Source organism: Gastrolobium bilobum, unplaced genomic scaffold (assembly GCF_033153095.1).
Source record: "Gastrolobium bilobum isolate Gb01-03AN ecotype WA unplaced genomic scaffold, APGP_CSIRO_Gbil_v1 utg24325, whole genome shotgun sequence".
In the NCBI taxonomy this organism is placed as follows: Eukaryota; Viridiplantae; Streptophyta; class Magnoliopsida; order Fabales; family Fabaceae; genus Gastrolobium; species Gastrolobium bilobum.
In genome coordinates this window covers 16,949-36,811 of record NW_026895919.1, presented here as the reverse complement: position 1 = coordinate 36,811, position 19,863 = coordinate 16,949, and the positions used below count along the sequence as shown (strand labels likewise).

General features: G+C 34.4%; 2 protein-coding genes across 2 annotated transcripts; both read right to left on the bottom strand.

Moving 5' to 3' along the window:
* Window positions 1–3,862: 3,862 nt before the first annotated feature.
* Window positions 3,863–6,939, bottom strand: LOC133296805 (peptide methionine sulfoxide reductase A5). Its single transcript, XM_061495861.1, has 4 exons — window positions 6,626–6,939; window positions 5,230–5,342; window positions 4,989–5,133; window positions 3,863–4,301 (listed from the first exon to the last, which is right to left on the bottom strand). Exons 1-4 carry the CDS (start codon window positions 6,920–6,922, stop codon window positions 4,104–4,106), a joined length of 753 nt encoding a protein of 250 aa, XP_061351845.1. The 5' UTR covers window positions 6,923–6,939; the 3' UTR covers window positions 3,863–4,103.
* A 2,109-nt stretch (window positions 6,940–9,048) lies between these two features.
* On the bottom strand, window positions 9,049–10,446 carry LOC133296803 (large ribosomal subunit protein uL2z-like). Its single transcript, XM_061495859.1, has 2 exons — window positions 9,930–10,446; window positions 9,049–9,622 (listed from the first exon to the last, which is right to left on the bottom strand). The coding sequence occupies exons 1-2, from the start codon at window positions 10,367–10,369 to the stop codon at window positions 9,280–9,282; spliced, it is 783 nt and encodes a 260-aa protein (XP_061351843.1). The 5' UTR covers window positions 10,370–10,446; the 3' UTR covers window positions 9,049–9,279.
* Window positions 10,447–19,863: the final 9,417 nt, after the last annotated feature.

Below are 19,863 nucleotides of genomic sequence, written 5' to 3'. Positions count from 1 at the left end.
TAAACGCTATATTGTGTCTGTAGATATCACCTTTCTTGATCAGAATCCCTTTTCCCGTTTCAAAACTTTTGTGTCACAGTCACAGGTTGATCATATTCTTCCCATTCCTTTTCTTGATTCATTTTTACCAATTGTAGGTGTTAGCCCTACTACGAACCTTACACCGGCTAACTCGCCACCTTAAACGGTCGTCTCTTCCCCTTCGACTCCTCCACCAGAGACTACTCCTATTGCCCTCTACAAAGGTATTTGATCCACTCCTAACCCTTATCCACTTTATGCCTTTTTGAGTTATGAATGACTGTCTTAATAGCATTTTACCTTTGTTTTTAGTCTTTCTTCTGTTGTTATTCCTAAGACCACATGTGAAGCACTATCTCATGCGGGTTGGTGCTAGATAATGATTGTTAAAATGATAACTCTTCACTCCAAAGGAACATGAGATCTTCTTCCTGCTCCTTTCGTGAAGTCTATTGTCAGTTATCGATATGTATTCACGGTTAAAGTTGGTCTTGATGGAACTGTTGACCGCTTCAAAGCTCGCTTAGTGGCCAATGGATACACTCAGATTTCAGATTAGATAATGATGACACTTTCTTTCTTGTTGCCAAGATGGCTTATGTGCGCTTATCTTTTGCACTTGCTGTCATTCACCTCTGGCCTTTTCTTCAGCTTGACATCAAAAATATCTTCTTGCACGATGATTTGCTAGAAGAAGTCTACATGGAACAGCTACCTGATTTTGTTACTCAAGGGGAGTCTTTTAGGATGGTATGCAAGCTTCGTAAATCCTTATATGGTCTGAAGTAATCTTCTCAGGCTTGATTTAGTCATTTCAGTTCCACTATTCAAGCCTTCGATTTAACTTGAAGTGAAGCTGATCCCTCTATTTTCTATCAGCATAGCTCTCCTAATCAATGCATCTACCTCATAGTCTATGTGTGATGACATCATTATTACTGGCAATGATCAAGCTGGGATTGATAAGTTAAAGCAATATTTGTTTAGCCAATTTTAGATCAAAGGCCTTAGCAGGCTTCGCTATTTTTTTAGGGGTTGAAATGACCCAATTCATGTAGGGCATTTTCATTTGTTAGTGAAAGTATGCCCTAGATATCTTATAGAAGACTGATATGTTGGGGTGTAAGCCCATCGATGCACCCATGTATCATAATGTTAAGCTCTTACCAAGATAGGGGAGCCATTGTCAGATCTCGTCGATATCGCAGTCTGGTTGGAAAGTTGAATTATCTTATTGTGAAAAAACTAAGCATCTTTTTTGCAGTTAGTATGGCAAGTCCATTCCTTGACAGATTCTCCTATACATCAAAAGAGCTCCAAGAAGAGGCTTATTGTACACAAATAAAGGGCATACTAAAGTGTGTAGCTATTCAGATGCTGATTGGGCAGGTTCTCCCTCAGACAGATGCTCCACTTCGGGGTATTATGTCCTCTTCGGAGAAAAAATGATTTCTTAGAAGAGTAAGAAGCAAACTGTGGTAGTCAGGTCAAGTGTTGAGACTGAATATCGCGCAATGGGAACTACAACGTGTGAGCTCATCTGGTTAAGGGAATTGATTATGGAATTATGCCTTTGAGAACAACAGCTCATAAGACTCATTTACGAAAATCAATCTACATTACACATATCCTCTAACCCGGTCTTTCGTGAGAGGGCCAAGAATATTGAAATTGATTGCCACTTTATTTGAGAAAAGATTCGATCTGAAGATATCAAGACAATATTTTGTCAATTCCAATGATCAACTTGCAGATATCTTCACCAAAGCTCTTAGAAGTCCACATGTTGATTATATCTATAGCAAGCTTGGAGCCTATGATATATACACTACAACTTGAGGGGGAGTGTTAGAATTATCTTGTAATATCTTTAAATAATCATATAATTATATGTAGATATTAGTTTCCTTATTTCCTTTAAGTCCATTAGTTTCTCTATAGATTATACTCCTTTATACCTATGGAATAGAGTCTAATAAGTTACATAACTAATTTTCTTAATTCTCTTTATTCTCAAGTATTATTATTATTATTATTATTATTATTATTATATATATATATAGTTATTTATATATATATATATATATATATATATATATATATATATGATATTTTTTTAATAATAATAGACTATTAATTTTAATAGTGAGCCCCTCCCTAAAAATACTTTAATAGTTAACACCTTCTATTTAGTATTAATAATACTTGTAACTTTAATCTTTAATTTTTGCCTACCATTATAAAAATTTCTGGGTCCGCTGAACTTGGATTACACTCGCACGTTTAGATCATTATCTGCCTTTAGCCACTTCAAAGAAAAATTCTTCCCACCCAGGGAGAACAATGTAGATTGAGCTATTAATTTTGTTATTTAATTTAGAATTTTATTCTATATTGGATTATCTTATCCTTCTTAGAATCTGAATAACGTCTATAAATAAACTATCAGTAAATATTTGATACGGTTTTAATTATTATATGAATTGGTATTTCCTTTATTTAGAGAGTATATGATATTTGACTAGGTGAAACACTTAACCCTAGAGGAATACTCTAAGTTTATCAGCAAAGAGTACTCTAGAATTATGCTACATCATGTTCCTAATTTCTCTTTTATTTACTTTTTAGGGAGGAAAAGAAAATGGACAGATCATACACTCTTCATGAATTGAACTTGAAATTCATTTGTTCATTTACAATAAATGTGTGTGTATCTCTCTGGAATTATGATCAAATGAAAATCACAATTTTCTTATCTTACGTTTGTCGTTCGTGTAGAGCTAATTGCATGATAAAAAAATACTCCACCAATGAGGCTCAAATCCCTCATAAAACCATAATATTTTAAATTTGACGACTGGATATTAAATAATACTCACAGATACTTGACCCTCACAAACCAATGAATTCAAAATGATTCATGTAGACTATTGAGAAGAAATTATAGTAAAGCTAAAATACTCTTCAAGTGACTATTTGTAATGAGATGGAACAATTTCAACGCAGCTTCATATCGGAGGATTCTGAGCATGGGAGGCATCATGACCTTGTTTCAGCCGAAGCAGTTTGCGGGACTTGGTCTCAGAGACCTCCAAAAAAGCAAAACCAAGCCTTTAGTCAAAAGTTTGCGTGGAAACTTATTAGTAATCAAGAGGCGCTTTGGGCCAAGGTCCTGCTCGGCAACTATGGCAGGAAGTGTGATAACCGTAGACAGATAATGGTGAAGACTGGTGACTCTCTTGTATGGAAGAGCATTGATCGTGTTTGGCAAGACTTGCAATGGAAACTATAATGTGTAACTGGTGATGGTAGTAGTTATTATTTTGCAGGATGATTGTCATGGCTTGTCCAATCATTTACAAAGGTACCCCTCATTTTAGCTTGTTCTTTGGTTTTACTTTGGGCTATAACATAAAACATATGTGAATAATTTATGAAGATAAAATATGTAAAAGTAATCAAAGATGGTTGGTTCAAATGGTACATGCTTGATTCCGGTTAAATAAGAATTTAAATTCAAGTCTTTGTGAATGTAAAAAATTTCTTTTGGAAGAGCTAATCTCACCATGATGTAAATGTTCCTAACTCGAACAGAATCATCCCTCATGGAAGATATATGTGATTTATCTAAAAATATGTAAAATTATTATTTTTCTAAGGAAGAGGTGCAAAAAAAATCTAGACAACTTATAATAAATTTTAAGTAAAAATTCAGTTGCTATCTAAGAGCTTAAAAATATGCTATTAGAAGAGTCTAACACGCACGAACGTAATTAGTTCTTCTTCCTCTTGACGAATAGCAAGCTGGAATAACTAGTTTCCCTGTTGTCGTCATATATCGAAAGGGAAATGTAAGAGACCACAAGTAAATAAGGGTATCATTTTCAATGGATGAGGGAGACTCGAGTAGGATTGCAAGTACAATAAATACAAGGCAATGGTTTAATTGGCGAGAACCATATGCGCAGCACTTTCGATATTTCGAGCCCTGCACCTGGTACAAGCTATTGAAACAGACCTAAAGGTACTGCCAAGCACGATAGCTGAAGAATGATAATCTGAGCAGCTTCCTCTATGGCCAACTACAATTCCCTCAAAATGGGCCAACCCTTTTTTATAATCTCATTGATCTTCGCATCAATATGCTTTTGGATATGTGAAGGACAAAGTTCAGCTACAAATCCATTCAATTTTGTTGCCAGGCTTGACCTCTCTAGCTCCTCTTCAGGCAGGTTACCAATTAACTGAAGAAGGAAGGTATTCTGTTTGAGTTCAAATTTCTGCATATTTAGAACAGAACAGGCAAAGTCAGTCAGTGATTTGAAGAGATGGAACTTTGACGGGCAATTTTTTTTTTTCCCACCACAGAAAATTGAACTTACTAAAATTGCTTAACAGATGATGACAAGAAAAATAGACTCGATTTCCAACTGCATATATTTTTTGCAGACTGACATCTCTAATAACAAGTGCTTGCATACTATTTACAACTACGTAGAATGTATCAATCGATGGTGGCTTAAAATAGAATTTAATCCTCATGCTTCGTGTCTTCTTTTAAGAAAAATGAGCATTTGCAGACCTCAAAAACCCTAATAGCCATACTGTTGAAATGCACAAGAAACACAGATGGTTTTAGTTTTCTAAAAAGTGACAAGTTAGAGAATGACAGAATAGCAGACTTTCATCCTCACCAGACGAGTTAGAGAACACATGAGACCCAAGTAAGGGTGATCACAAGTGGATAAATTTAACTTTACCTCTTTTATGCATATAAATACAATATTATATTTGATATAAATTGCCATATTTGTATCTTAAATGTTTTTTCAAAAAAAAAAAAAAAAAAATTTGAATTTGTGTATGGTATTGTATCATATACTTGTACCCGGACCTGTGCAACATAGGAGAAAATGCTTTACTTAGAAACACCAATTATAAATAGACAATATTTTGGGATACAAAACCTGGTGCTCTGGCTCTGCAGGGTGAAATATTCCAAGTTGTAGAATTTGAGTAGTCACAATGCTGCTTCTTGACCTGGTTTGTTCCTGTTCCTTGCTGACAGCAGCCATTCTTGATTCTTCAGTTCCATTAACAAAAATAATAGATCTGTCACAATGTAAGAATGATACTTAGCACTTAGCATGAGGTTGGACATGGAGGAAGATCACCAGAAACTATGGCTGGCATCAATGCCCATCCTACCTATACTGATTACCCACATCAGGACCTTGGCCATACACTTGCCTGGGATCGTGGCTCGACCAAAAGACATCCAGGAGTTCCCTAAAACTAATCAGCCGTGGATCATAGTCAACCTGCATTGTATAAGCAAACCGTAAAGGCAAATCCAATAAAATCATCCAAGTTCAACTCAACATATTGATAAATCAATAAAGTTAAATTTGGATTTTAAGATGTAGCATGGATTGATGAATTTAGTTTATTCATGGTATAAATGCAAATTAAACCATCTTTTTATGGACATACGATTCCAAATTTAACATCACCTTTATCAAAACATGTTGTTGGTGACTATGATTCCAAAGCACTCAACAAATATCACAGTCATTGCCATCCACAATTTGAACTGCCAACTATTCATAAATTCTTCCAAAAACCTGACTTTCCAAAGCATATGGGTTTGTCTGTTTCAAACCAAGTGATAGAAGACACTAGTCCGGAAGTGGCCTTTGAAGACTCTTAAGTGCAAAAAAATTTCTCAAGCATTAGTTTGGCACATGCAGGGCGAGTCCTTTTATTTTATTTTATTTTTTTTGAGTAAACTCAGGGTGTCTCCTCCCCGTAGGATGAGACTAATCCCTTCATGACTTGGAATGAGAAGGTTTTTACCACTGGCCCCAAAGTGCTTCGTGCTTCTAATAAAAATAGAACCCATAACTTCATTAGCCACCAGAGTCCTATTCTTGAGCTGCAGTCCGTCTACCAACTGAGCTACACCTTGGGGTTGGGGGGGGAGTCTTGGAACAATGGTAAGATATAATTATCAATAGCACCGCTTTTGCACACTATTGCGCTACTATTGCCTGAGTCGCCATGCTTGTTGCATAGGACTTCATTATTGCCAGCTAGCTACCACTACACGTCGCAGTTTTGGGATTCGGCAGACATTTGATAACTATGTCTTAAGGTTGCTCTTTGTGTCCAGAAGGTAACAAGTTGAAATGTGGGAACAACCTCTTTGTAAGAAGGAAGGATAAGGCTGCCTATAATGGACCCTCACTCCTCCTCTTGCAAAGTTGGGGAACCTTGTTGAATTCCCTTTGATTCCTTAGATGTTTTCAAGTCATACTTTGAGATATCATAATTTCAGCCTTTAATAATTACCAAACTTACAAAAATACACCTAGGATAAAAAAATAGAGTAACTACATACTAATCGTTATAACCATAAATAATTAGGATTTAGGAGATGGCAAGGTGTTTAAAATAAATCAACCAGCCTTAAAATCAAAACTACACCAAAACACACACAATTTGATTGTTAAGCTTTATCTTTCTTGGTGCTAATAAAGCACTCTGCATCATTATGTGAATGCAAATTCAGCGAGAAATGAAAAAGATGAAAGAAATTGAGAACCTGAACGGACTCGGCGTGGTCACCTAAGCTTCTATATTCCGGGTTGGGCTTAGATCCGCCGGCGTAGCCAACTGTGGTCCGAATAACTCCGGGCAAGCACCCGAACACCGCTTCGGATCTCCAGAAGCTTCCGAGAGCGAAGACCGCTGTCTGCAATCGCTGTTGGTCGGGCGGGTCGCGAGCCGGTTGAGAAACCCGATCCGGAAACCTGATGCAGAGAGCATTGTCGAGGACGGACACAATGAGGACGATGAATACTGAGACCCGATAATAACGGTTCCTCTCAGAAACTGCCATTTTGTCATTCGCAGCACTCGTTGAGGCGCTGCGTTTTGTTTTGTTTTAAGAGACAGAAAACCAAGGCGTTGGAACTAAGTTTTCAGTTGTCGTTTTTAGGAGGTGGATGTGCGAATGGCCGAACGCGGCACTCTTCAACAACCTGTCGTTTTATTGCTTCGTTGCGCAACAATACAATCGAGATTTGTCGTTTGAGGAAAAAAAAAAAAAAATATTTTAAAAAGTAAATAAATAGATAAATAAATAAATTGAAATTATAGGAATCTTATTAAATCATTTTTATTTTAAAAAAATAATTAATTATTTAATATTTAGTCTCTACAATTGTCCATCTAAGTTAATGGTAATTTTTTAAATGCCAAATTATAATATTGATAAAAGATTGAAATTTTATAAAATATAAAATACATAAATAAATTATTATTAATATATACAAATCTGCTCCCTATATTTCTTTTGTTAATATTATTACTCGTTCATTATTTTTTAAAGTACACATCTAATTTTAATCTTTAATTTTTTTTTTTATATTTTCTAAAGCCTTTTAAAGGAAAAAGAAAATGAAATTTCACCCTTGCATATTGTGCTATCCCAACCTAATAATAATATAAAGTCTATTAAGTTAATTATTTTTAATTTGTTTAATATACAAAAAGACTTGAAAAATTTATTTACTGCTAAATTCTACAATTACACTCACAACTCTACTTTTTTCAGAGGGGCCGGGGTAAAAATTATATTAAATTATACTACATTTAATAAGCTCAAATTTTTTACCAAAAAAAAAAAGCTCAAATTATGGGATGAAACATATTAAAATGCCAATATTTTTATCCTACTTTTTGCCAAATATTATACAAATGACATATGATTTCATAAAAAAATATAGACTGAGAATTTAGAGAAAAAAAAATTTAAAATTTTAATCATAAACTTTAAAATGTTAAAATCATATTTACAGTGAGATTCGAGAAGTATTGATTTTTAAACAAGAATCCATTCAGCTAATAATATATTCTCATGTTATAAATTAGAGAGAAAAAAACGTTATATAGCACTGTTAGCAAGTCATAATTTAAAGTGAATTTTAGCATTACAATCTATTATTCAATATCTCTTGCCTTATAAGCGAGGATGCTTCTGTTAATTATGACATTGAGAAATATTGTATGCATTGTCCAAATATTTTAAATTTAAATGAAAACTTATAAAATAAATTTTCAATATCACTTGCCTTGTAAGCGAGGATGATCCTGTCAATTATGACATTAAGAAATATTGTATGCATTGTCCAAATATTTTAAATTTAAATGAAAACTTATAAAATAAATTAAAAAATATTAAAATCATACAATTATTTACAATATTTATTTAAATAGAATTTGTAATTTATATATCAAAAGAAACAATTAAATAAACTGTTATTTAATTGAAAACATTAAATAAATAAAAAAGTTAAAATAAACTGTTACTCTTAAATTAAAATTATAAATCAAAATAAACCCATTAAACAAATAAATTTAATGTAAATATTTGAAAGGAAATAATTTAAAATTAAAAGTAACTAAAATTTAAAAACTATTTAAGTTAAAAAAATTAAAATTAATTATTTTAGAAGTATAAATTGAGAATAAGAGGCTATATGATAAATATATTTACAGTGAAGATACTTGTTTAAGTTCACATAATTTAAAAATAAAATAAAATTCTAGAGACAATAGAATTGCAACCATGCATATTATCAGACTAGCAAAGAAGCCTATCAGTAAAATTTAATCAAGGAATGGCATGAGACATTTAAAAACTCTAAAACAAAAGTCAATTAACATTGCATTCCTAAAAATACTATAGAAATTTTCAAAACACAGAGACAAACAAACACCCCCACCCCGAGAGTCACCATAAACAAGAGTCATTTACCATTGCTTAACCAGCATGAAGCTATACGATAAATATATTTATAGTGAAGATACTTGTTTAAGTTCATGCAATTCAAAAGTAAAAAAAATAAAAATAAAAAATCAACAGAACTGCATCCATTCAAAGAAATGCAACCATGAATAGACCACAAAAGAAGCCTATATTAGTTAAATTTAATGAATAAATGGTATGACACAATTCAAGTAGTCAAAATAACCAATTTAACCATTCCAACCAGATCAGACAGCAAGAAGAGAAACTGCTGGAATGAACAGAGTACTTAAATAAATATAAATCACTGTCTATTGAAAGCTAAATATTTTTCTGAGGGGAAATGGTTCTCAAAATGGCACCAAAACAGTTCAACAGACAAACTATCAAAGAAACAAAATTGAAAAACACACACAATAAAATATAACCCTAACAATATTTCCCCTTCAAGCCTTATCAGCTTTAGCAGCAGTTGCAGCTGCTTGTCCTCTTAGACGCCCTGTCCTCCTAGCAGCAATAAGACCAACCTTCTGGCCAGGAGGAGCATCACGCCTAACAGTACTGGCGTGTCCAATGTGCTGGTGATTACCTCCTCCGTGAGGATGCTCAACAGGATTCATAGCAACACCACGAACCTTAGGCCAACAATTCCTCTTCACCCTAAACTTGTGGTAAGCATTACCAGCCTTGAGAAGAGGCTTCTCAGTTCTCCCACCACCAGCTACTTGCCCAATCATAGCCCTACAATCACTCGGCACAATCTTCTTCGAACCAGATGGTAGCTTAATCCTGTACCAAAAGAAAACATAGATAATTAAACTCTACCATACACTTAACACCACAATTAAAATAACCTTTAACCATTTAACCCAAATTAACATATGAGACCAACCATTTAACCTTAAATCAAAATGTTGAAATTCAAATCACTAAACACATGAGACCAACCATTTAACCTTAAATCAAAATGTTAAAATTTAAATCACTAAACACATGAGACCAACCATTTAACCTTAAATCAAAATGTTAAAATTCAAATCACTAAATACATGAGACAAAGCAGATCTAGAATCAATTTTCTAACAGAAACGGTTACCTAGTGGTGTCGTTATCAGGGTTGTGGCTGATGACGATGGCGTAATCGCCGGAGGCTCTAGCGAAGACGCCACGGTCGCCGACGTGGTGTTCGACGTTGCAAATGACGGCACCTTCGGGGATGGATCGGAGGGGCAAGACGTTACCAACGACGAGGGTGGCTTTCTTGCCACAGTATATGAACTGGCCAGTGTAGATGCCCTCGGCGGCGACGAAGAGCTCGTTCTGTTTCTTGTATCGGAAGGGGTGTCGGAAAGTGACCTTGGCAAGTGGCGCACCGCGACCTGGGTCGTGGATCACATCGGTGACCACACCTTTCAGGTAACCGTTCCGTTCACCGAAGTCCAAACTGCGGAACCTCGCTGGACCCTTGCGGTGGTGCGTGTGGGACTTGAACACCGAACCTGCACCCTTACGCTGCGCACGGATCACACGTCCCATTGCGCCTCTCTTGTGAGTTTAGGGAACAATCACTTACCACAGGGTATGGGGAAATTAGGGTTTATTGTTTTCGTATGAGTCTTATATAGGAGTGGATATTAGGGATCCATTTTTTTATTTTTATTTGTTTGGGTTGTCACAGCACAGTTACATTCCCACTCGGAGAAACTGAACTTGTCATGGTGAATTTATGTTGGCTAATAAATCAAGGTAGCCCACCATGATTTGGACTCGAAATTGGGCTGAGAAGAAGGATCAAGTTAAACCATTACGTGATAAGAAATAAAACATTGAAATGATAAAATCAACTGGGCTGGGCATTTTTTTAATAAAAAAAATGGTCCAATTGAGAATTGTATAATAGGTTTTTTTGCTGAAGCGTGGGAGGACTATTTTTTATTTTTTTTTTGTAAACATGTGGGACGACTATTAAAGTGTGCGTTATGTGAAATTTTTATGATTTGTACAGCCTATGATGGATATGTAAGAAATGTTTCACGTCTGAGTGATAAATGCATATGATTTAATAATTAATGAATGAGTTAAATGATTATTGGCAATTGACTTTTGGTAAGATGTTTCTTGACTGATTGATGAGAGTAGTCATATCTATAAGATGTGAAGAGTCTCGTCTTTTGGATACATGACTTATATAAAGGGATAGAAACGTGTTCATTCATTCTCTAATCATTAGAGACGCCTCAAGTTTTTCGTTACGAAGAGAAAGCATATCAAGAAAAGTAAAGAGATTGATAAATATTTCAATTATTGTATTGCAAGTCACACATTGTTAAGCATCAGTTTTGTATCACGGATAAAGGTAAGTGCATCTTCGTACAAACTTGTAGCAATGTAAAAATCATGAATTCTTAAAATTTTTGTTCGTGGTATTAAGCACAACAAATTTATTAAATTAAACGGAAGCAATAATATATAATGCATCACTTTCTTACCTTTGTAAATATGTGAATTAATGCTTACCAAAAAAAAATATGTGAATTAATTTTTTCTTTTACTTATGTATTGCAATGTATCATAACTATTTTATTCATTATTCATTGAGTTGTTATTCCCAATTAAATATATCACCTTTAGCATACATTGAGCCCAAAATATTACACAAGGTATAACCATCTATTCTAAGACATTCAATTATATGAAAAGTATTTAAACTAATCATAATAAGTGATTACCTTTTTCTTTCTTTTTTTTGGTGAAAGAAAGGGCTTAACAGCCCAAAAACAACTAAACAATATAAACATTCCTAAGGCTAGTAACAGCACAAATATCAGCAAAAAATAGACAGCTAAGCCCAGGAGGCACATGACTAAACTCCTTATACATAGAGTTCTGGTTGGGACAAATCAAATGGTTGGCGAGCCAATCAGCACATTGATTTTCTTCCCGGTGAATGTGTTGAGCCTTGAGATCCCAGTCTTTATTCATCCAAGTCCGAATGCGAGTAACAATATACGACTCTTGGACAGCATTACCTTTATTGGTAAGCAACGTGATCACCGAAGTGGAGTCACTTTCAATTATAAGTTTCCTAAACCTTTTGCTCCAAGCAAATTCCAAGCCTTTCAGAATATCCCATAATTCCACTATAAAAGCTGATGCAATGCCCACATGGTTAGCAAAACCCCCCAGCCATTGACCATCTGATCCTTTACATAATCCCCCACATGTAGCTACTCCTAGAGATCCTTTGGCTGCGCCATCTGTATTTAATTTTATCCATCCTTGATCTGGTGGCTTCTATGCAATATGCAACTGAATTAACATGCCAGCCTTCTTCTTATTGCCTTTATCGCCAAAAGCTTGCTCGATGTCCATAGCCATACGATTCACCTTACCCACAATAAGAATTCCATCAGAACCTTCCTTTCCATGATAAATAGCATTTCTATCATTCCACAACTCCCAACAAGTTAAAAGGAATATTGTATCCCAATTCAAGCTAATGGGACCTGTTCTATCGTTACATACATTAGATAAACACCCAATCCAAATCATAGAAAGAAGCATGTCTCTTAGGTGATAACAGATTATCCCACACTATTTTTGCCACTACACAGTCTCTCAACACATGGAATTCCGTCTCATATGCACTAAGACATCTAGAACAAATTGGATTCGCATCTGACCATTTAACAGCCCATGCTCTAGTTGGCAATCTACGGTAGAGACATTTCCACATGAAAATCTTCACTCTCTCCGAGCCCTTCCAACGCCAAAGGGCATTCCGTCTCATTACCTTTTTCATTAGAACATTGTTTATGCTCAAAATTGAAACTTTATCCTTTAATCATAATTATGAGGCTTCCTGCCTTTCAAACCCAAATGATGGTGGCTAACTACATACATGGGGTGATCTCTTACCATCTTTGGTCAACACAAAACGAACGACATCTCGTCTGTATTTCGAACAATTGAGAATAATTCCCACCAAGGTAGTTTGAACCTGATTAACAATTAAATGCATTCATTATACATAATACTAGCCAATTCATGGCCTTATCCAATTAATTCATCCATGGATTTTATATAATAGGCTCAATTCCAATAAATTTACCAATTTACATAAAATACACAAATCATTATATAATTCATTTCAAATCACATGTATGTCAGAATTCTAACCAATATCTCATTGTCATACACATATTGGACTTCACATTTACATCAAAAGAATCCAAATACATTAAATATCCAATGTCATATTACAAGCCTCTCGTAGTATACATGTCTCTCAAATAACGAAGGCCATACAAAATATAAGATTACACATAATACATTAAATCTTATGCATAAATATCAACATGATACATATCTCAAAATATGAATCTTCCACAAGCATACTCGGGCCTCTTGCCCTGAGATGCTCAAGTATCATCAGTAGTACTTGAAATGTATTTCCTATATGGGGTGAGGTAACAAGATTAGTAAACCAAAGGTCCTTGGAGATCACTTCACCCATAGGTTCACTCAATGTGCATATACAATAATAACAGAATAACATATCATCCATATATCCATCATAGGATATCCATTGGGCATTTCAAACCCATTATATAATACATAATATAATACCCACTAGGTACTTGAAAGATAGATCCCTACGGATTATTGCTCTTAGGTATTCTACCACATGTCAATCCACACGGTGCTTTATCCAGGAGAAGCACCACATAATCATGCATTTATCCATCACAGGATATTCACTGGCATTTCAATCCCATTATATATTACATAGTATATATATCCACTGGGTACTTCCAAGAGAGATCCCAACGAATTATTATTCTTAGGTATTCTACCACCTAACAATCCATACAAGGCTTTGTTTATGGGAGGCCCCACACAATCATGCATTTCTATTGGCCAGAGAATCATATATAGCACACCATGCATATAGTTATCATATCAAATCAATTTTCGTCATACGATTCACTATCACTATCATACATCACATCATCCAACCATTCCTCCCAAAGGAGCTTGATGGAATCCCCAGAAGTTTACATTAAAGCAGACTTCCTTATTGACAATTTTTCTTGTCACACAAGAAACTCAACCAATCACACTTTGTATACCAAATTACCTTATCTTGATTTCTTAAGAGCCAATATTTCAACCAAAAACTTAGGTCAATGCTTGTTCCTCCATCATGTAATCAATTAACTTCAAGCTACACAACCAACCAAGCATATTCATCAACATCACAACTTTATCCAAGTCATAAAAATACTCAAGTGTTCAATGCTTTTCATGACTCATTTTCGGCCATAACACAAAAGTAATACAAATGGCTATTTCAACTACTTTTCGACATTAATCTTAGTTCCTCAACATCTTTTACAAAGGGTACTCCTCCTATTCCAAGTCACCAACATCACATCACTTAGAATTTTAACACTTTGTTCATGTCATTTTCGGCAATAACATAAAAGTTGTGCAAATGCATATTTCAATTATTTTTCACCATTTATTTTCGTTCCTAAACATATCTCTCAACATGAACAATGTCCAATTCAAGTCCTAAACATCACCATATTCATAAATTTTCCAAGAAACCTAATCTTAGTCCAATGAAATTTCCTCTCTCAATTAGTCATTGTGATCAACTCTACAACATACATATCAAGGAAACAACATTAAAATCTCTCCAATATTTTGCATTTTCAGAGTACTATTCACATAAAACCTAAGATTCTGAAAATCCATGAAAACTAGTTTTGGATGTGGAAATTTACCATGGATCATCATAGGATACTAGTAGAAGTAAGTTTCAAGCTCCATTGCCCTCAAAGCACTCCGAAATCCAAAAATTTCTTAAATTTTTGAAGGTTGAGTGGTGGAATATCTCACTCAATATGGCTTTTTGACAGTTACTACATAGAGGTTTTTGTAGACGACGAGATTCCAAGTGGTTTTGACTTTGGAGCCAAGTGATTTGGTGGTCATATGAAAGAGTTAGGTTTCCTGCAAGCTTTCCCCATTTCTCCTACGATGGCTGTCAAACAAGGAGGGGAAGAAGGAAGGAGGTGATGTGTTCTTGTGTCTATTTTGCAAGACTTAAGTCACCCACTTGACTTGGTAAGTAGCCTACATATGGTAACTTTCCATTTTACCTTTCCTTCTTATTTAATCTAGTCAAATAACTTAATATCATAAAATTTGTGACTACTCACAATCCATAAATTTACTCATCTATTATGGATTTTAACATTAACTATTCTCATGAGGTAGTGTCCTACTAACTCATTCTCAAATTTCCATTAATTTCTAAAATACTGACCTTTTACCAAAAATTCATCGTAATTGCACCTTTTTTCCCCTAAAAAGTGACTTACATTACATAATTAGATTTATTATCTAACTAATTTCATACAATTTTGTAAAAATCCCACAATTACTTATTTAACCGGATGAGTTATTATATTAACTCTACCTTTTCAATTGCTACAAATTCCTGTGAGACTTGTGACTACTCAAAGCAACACAGATTGCCATTTAATAAAAGTTCACATATATTTCTCATGTATTATTTGATCTCATACACTCCGAAGTTTGGGGGGACATACTCCCGATGAATCTTTAGATGGATTTAAATGGTTTATTCGTTTATAGATGACAAATCAAGAAATGTTTGGTTGTATTTGATGAAGTCTAAATCTAAAGTTGGTCACATATTTCAAGAATTTTATCAAATGATTAAAGCCCAATACAGTTATGGAATTAAACTCCTACAAACAGATAATGAGACTGAGTATATGAATTCATCTCTTCAACATTTCCTTAAAACTGCAGGAATTGTGCATCAATTTTCCTGTGTTAATACTCCTCAACAAAATGGTATAGCTGAGAGAAAAAATAGGCACCTTCTAGAGGTGACGTAAGCCTTAATGTTCTATGGCAACTTGCCATCCATCTATTGGTCTTTTGCTATTCTAACAAGTTGTTATCTGATTAACAGAACACCAAGTAGAGTCTTAGATTATTGCTTTCCATTATTTATTATTCTTAACATGTCTGTTAGCTTAGAACATCTAAGAGTATTTGGTTGCATTTCCTATGTTCTCCTTCACTCAGGGAACAAACTCGAACCTAGATCTAAGAAATATGTCTTCTTAGGCTATTCTTCGATAAAAAAAAGGCTATAAATGTTATGATCCATATATTAGAAAATTATTCATTTCAAGAGATGTTATATTTAATGAAACATCCATGTTCTTTTCTCACGAGGATCAAAATCAGGGGGAGAACACATTACTTGATTTTTATCCTCTTGTTCCACTCGTTCCTTCTGAATCTAATCCTGTTGTCACTGAAGCAATAAACCAGCATGTACCCGAAGTAGCAGATCAGCCTGCATTCATTGAAAATAACAGATTAATAGCAACTCAAATCAACTCCCTTTCCGCAGATCAAATAGAATCGTAAGGCCTCCAAACATATTCAACGATTTTGTTTCAAACACCATTGTTGCTTATCCTATTCAAAGCCATGTCAGCTATAATAGTATTTCATTAAATCACAAAGTCTTCATTGCTGCTATTGATGCTCAGTTCGAATCTGTAACCTATGAAGAAGCATGTAAAATTTCTGAATGGAGGAATGCAATGAATGAAGAATTGGATGCTCTTGAGAGGAATCAAACCTGGATTATTGTCTCCTTACTTGAGGGAAAACATTATGTTGGCTGCAAATGGATCTATATGCGAAAATACAAGAGTGATAGCTCTATTGAAATACATAATGCACAATTAGTGGCAAAAGGGTACACAAACACATGGGGTGGATTATAATGAGACATTTGCTTCTGTAGCAAAAATAAACCCAGTCAGAGTTCTAATGTCAGTCGTTGTCAATCTTAATTGGCTTCTATTTCAAATAGATGTAAAAAATACCTTTTTACAAGGTGAACTTGAAGAAGATGTGTATATGGACCTTCCTCCCAGCAAGTAAATGAAAATTCAATTTGAAAAGATGTGTAGACTAAAGAAGGCAATTTATGGTTTAAAACAATCACCTCGAGCTTGCTATGGAAAATTAAGCTCAACACTAATGTAATATGGATTCAATAAGAGCAAATCAGGTTACACTCTGTTTGTAAAACATTACTCCAGACTGATAACTATAGTATTTAATTTATGTTGATGATATTGTTATCTCAGGTAGTGATCTCAACAGAATTAGTATGCCAAAACAATTTCTCAACAAAAAGTTTGACATCAAAGATCTTGGACCTCTCAAATATTTCCTAGGCATCGAGATGACCACTTCCAACAAAGGATTGTTCATATCACAAAGAAAATATGTCTTAGATCTATTGAAAGAAACATGAAAACTAGCAGTGAAGCCTGTAGAAAATCCCATGAAGCATAACAACAAGTTTAAATGGGACTCTACCTATTATCAAATCCCCAACAATTTAAAAGACAAATTGGAAAATTAATATATCTCACCATCATCATACCAGTCATCTCCGACATTATGAGTTACATAAGTCAATTTCTTCATGCTCTAACCAATGGTCATATGAACCTGGTTGACAGACTCCTCCATTACCTAAAAGCAAGTCCTGAAAAGGGGATACGAATGAAGAAGAATTACCACAGCAACATAGTTGGATATGTAGAAACGGACTGGGTTGGAAATCCTGTTGATAGAGAATCAACATCAAGATTGTGTACGTTTATAGGTGGGAATCTAGTCACTTGGAAAAGCAAAAAGCAAAGTGTTGTTGCAAGGTCTAGTGCTGAAGTAGAGTATAGAGCTATGACGTCAGCTACAAGTGAGATTGTTTGATTACGAGCTCTAATGCAAGATTTAACAAATAAAGCCATTAGGACACCTATAATTCTTCATTGTGATAACCAAACAGCCATTCATATTGCCTCAAATCTAGTTTTCCATGAAAAAAACTAGCATATAGAATTGGATTGTCATCTTGTACATGAAAAGGTTCAAGAAAGAATCATTGTTACTCCCTACACTCGTAGTGAAGATTAACTTGCTAACATATTCACCAAAGATTTGCTAAAGCACACATTTCATAACATAGTTGCCAAGTTGAATATAATAGACATATTTGCTCCAACTTGGAGGGGGAGTGTTCCGATAAAAAAAGAGATTGGAGAAGATTATGAAAAAATAGTATATAAGATTAAGTGTTATCCTATTTCAAATTTAACTAAGAGTATAAAGAATAAGAATTATCCATATCATATGTTTAAAGTCACATTGTCATTGGATTCTTTGTTTCACACTCTATTTAAGATGAATGAAACCTTCTTAAAAGAATAAGAAAACATGGGGAGTTTTTTAGTGAAGATGTAGTGCACTTGCGTGCTCTTCTATTTGTGCTCTTTAATTTTTCCAGTTTATTAATAATAATAGTTCTATTGAAGTAATTCTAGTAAGAAAGTTAAATATAAAGTTTTAGTCAATCATGTAAAATGTCTTTAGTACTTATGTAGTATTGAACACTTGATACATGCATCAGATTTACTCCATGCCACATTATAGAAATAGGTAGTGCTATTAATGTTACAAAATATAGGTCACATTAAATTTTATTGCAAGATGAAAGACAACGCTTAAATAATCTAATCATGTTTATGATTATTAAAAACAATTAGATTAAGGCAAAATGAAAAGAATGGATCAAACCTCCATTGCATTGCACTTCTACCTTAATGGTGCTTCTAAACTCTCCATCATATACTTTGATGGTTTATAGCTATCTAAAAAATATGAATGAGCTTACAAATCATTAACACGATGCATTGCATTTGAATATACTCTTTCCATTACAAATTTTGAGTGAATTTTTAGTAGTGTAGCACACCAAATAGACAAAATAAAGAATAAAACAAAAGTAAAAGCTTTGCTTGGTGTGTGGGGTTGAGGTAACCTAGCTAAAACCTAAAGCTAGCTTCTTCTTCATAAATATTTTTGAGCAAAACCTCTTTGATGTACAAAATGGAGAGTTGGACAAATATAAATAGACAAAAATATTCAAAACTAAAGTTTTGTATGGTGTGTGTAACAGTCCGTTGTACACCGGTATTGTTAACATTAATTATGATATTAAGCACAGTTACAATCACAACAATTCATTTATAAAAATGCGAGTAAACTTTTTCCGTTTATTACGCGAGCATTAAAAACAATAAAAAGCGTAATAAATAAAAGTTGTGACCGTAACTATAAAATCTTTGCAGAATAATTAATTAAACTTCTTTTACATCATATATTACTTCTCTCAAGTAACTAAGGGGTTCCCATAAACCCACTTAGCTAAAATCTCACTTTTACGTTTCTTACCTATCCGAACATGGTTTGATCATTAATTTTCTGCGGACAAACCGCATACGAAAAGACTCTCATCTTTTAGTATGTTATTCTAGACTTAATTACCTTTCTAGGAAGCTATCACACGAGTCATAAAGTTCTCGTTTGCTCCGGATATCGCCGTTTGAATTTGGAGAAGAGAATCTGCCAGCAAACCCCAAAACAGCTCCCAAACAGCCTTCACTCAATCAATCATTCTGAAAAATACACTCAACTAATTTCTCTCAAATTTTTATACACCAAACTAGACACCTCAAGCTTCAATTTGATATATCATACACCAAATTTGACCAAGAAAAGAAGCGGGAATAAATTTTCCAAACTCAGTCCAGAGCAGCCGCATGTGCAGGGACCAACAAGGAAGTTTGTGTTCACGGCCTTCTACAGACCGACGCCCAACCCAGAAAATCCAAAGTTTTACCACAATGTAGATGACATACCAAGCTTCAAAATAGCGTATGGAACGTCCCTATCGGACCTCTGTGGAGGGAGATATACTCTCCCAAATTTTGCCTAAATTCTGCCAATTTCTAGAAAATTCGCTAGAGTTTCCTTTGTTTTTCAAATAATCCCTAAGTTTGCAAACGTGTTCTATGAACTCAATTTGTACCTAATAATCATTGGCTGGCACA

Excerpts from the sequence above, each read along its gene's own strand:
- LOC133296805 (XM_061495861.1), bottom strand. The coding sequence starts at position 6,922 with ATGGCAGTTTCTGAGAGGAACCGTTATTATCGGGTCTCAGTATTCATC. Across the intron at positions 5,134-5,229 it reads GATGTGGGTAATCAGTATAG|ATCTATTATTTTTGTTAATG; the intron begins GTAGGATGGGCA and ends ACATTGTGACAG. Across the intron at positions 4,302-4,988 it reads CTGCAGAGCCAGAGCACCAG|AAATTTGAACTCAAACAGAA; the intron begins GTTTTGTATCCC and ends CTAAATATGCAG.
- LOC133296803 (XM_061495859.1), bottom strand. The coding sequence starts at position 10,369 with ATGGGACGTGTGATCCGTGCGCAGCGTAAGGGTGCAGGTTCGGTGTTC. Across the intron at positions 9,623-9,929 it reads CCTGATAACGACACCACTAG|GATTAAGCTACCATCTGGTT; the intron begins GTAACCGTTTCT and ends CTTTTGGTACAG.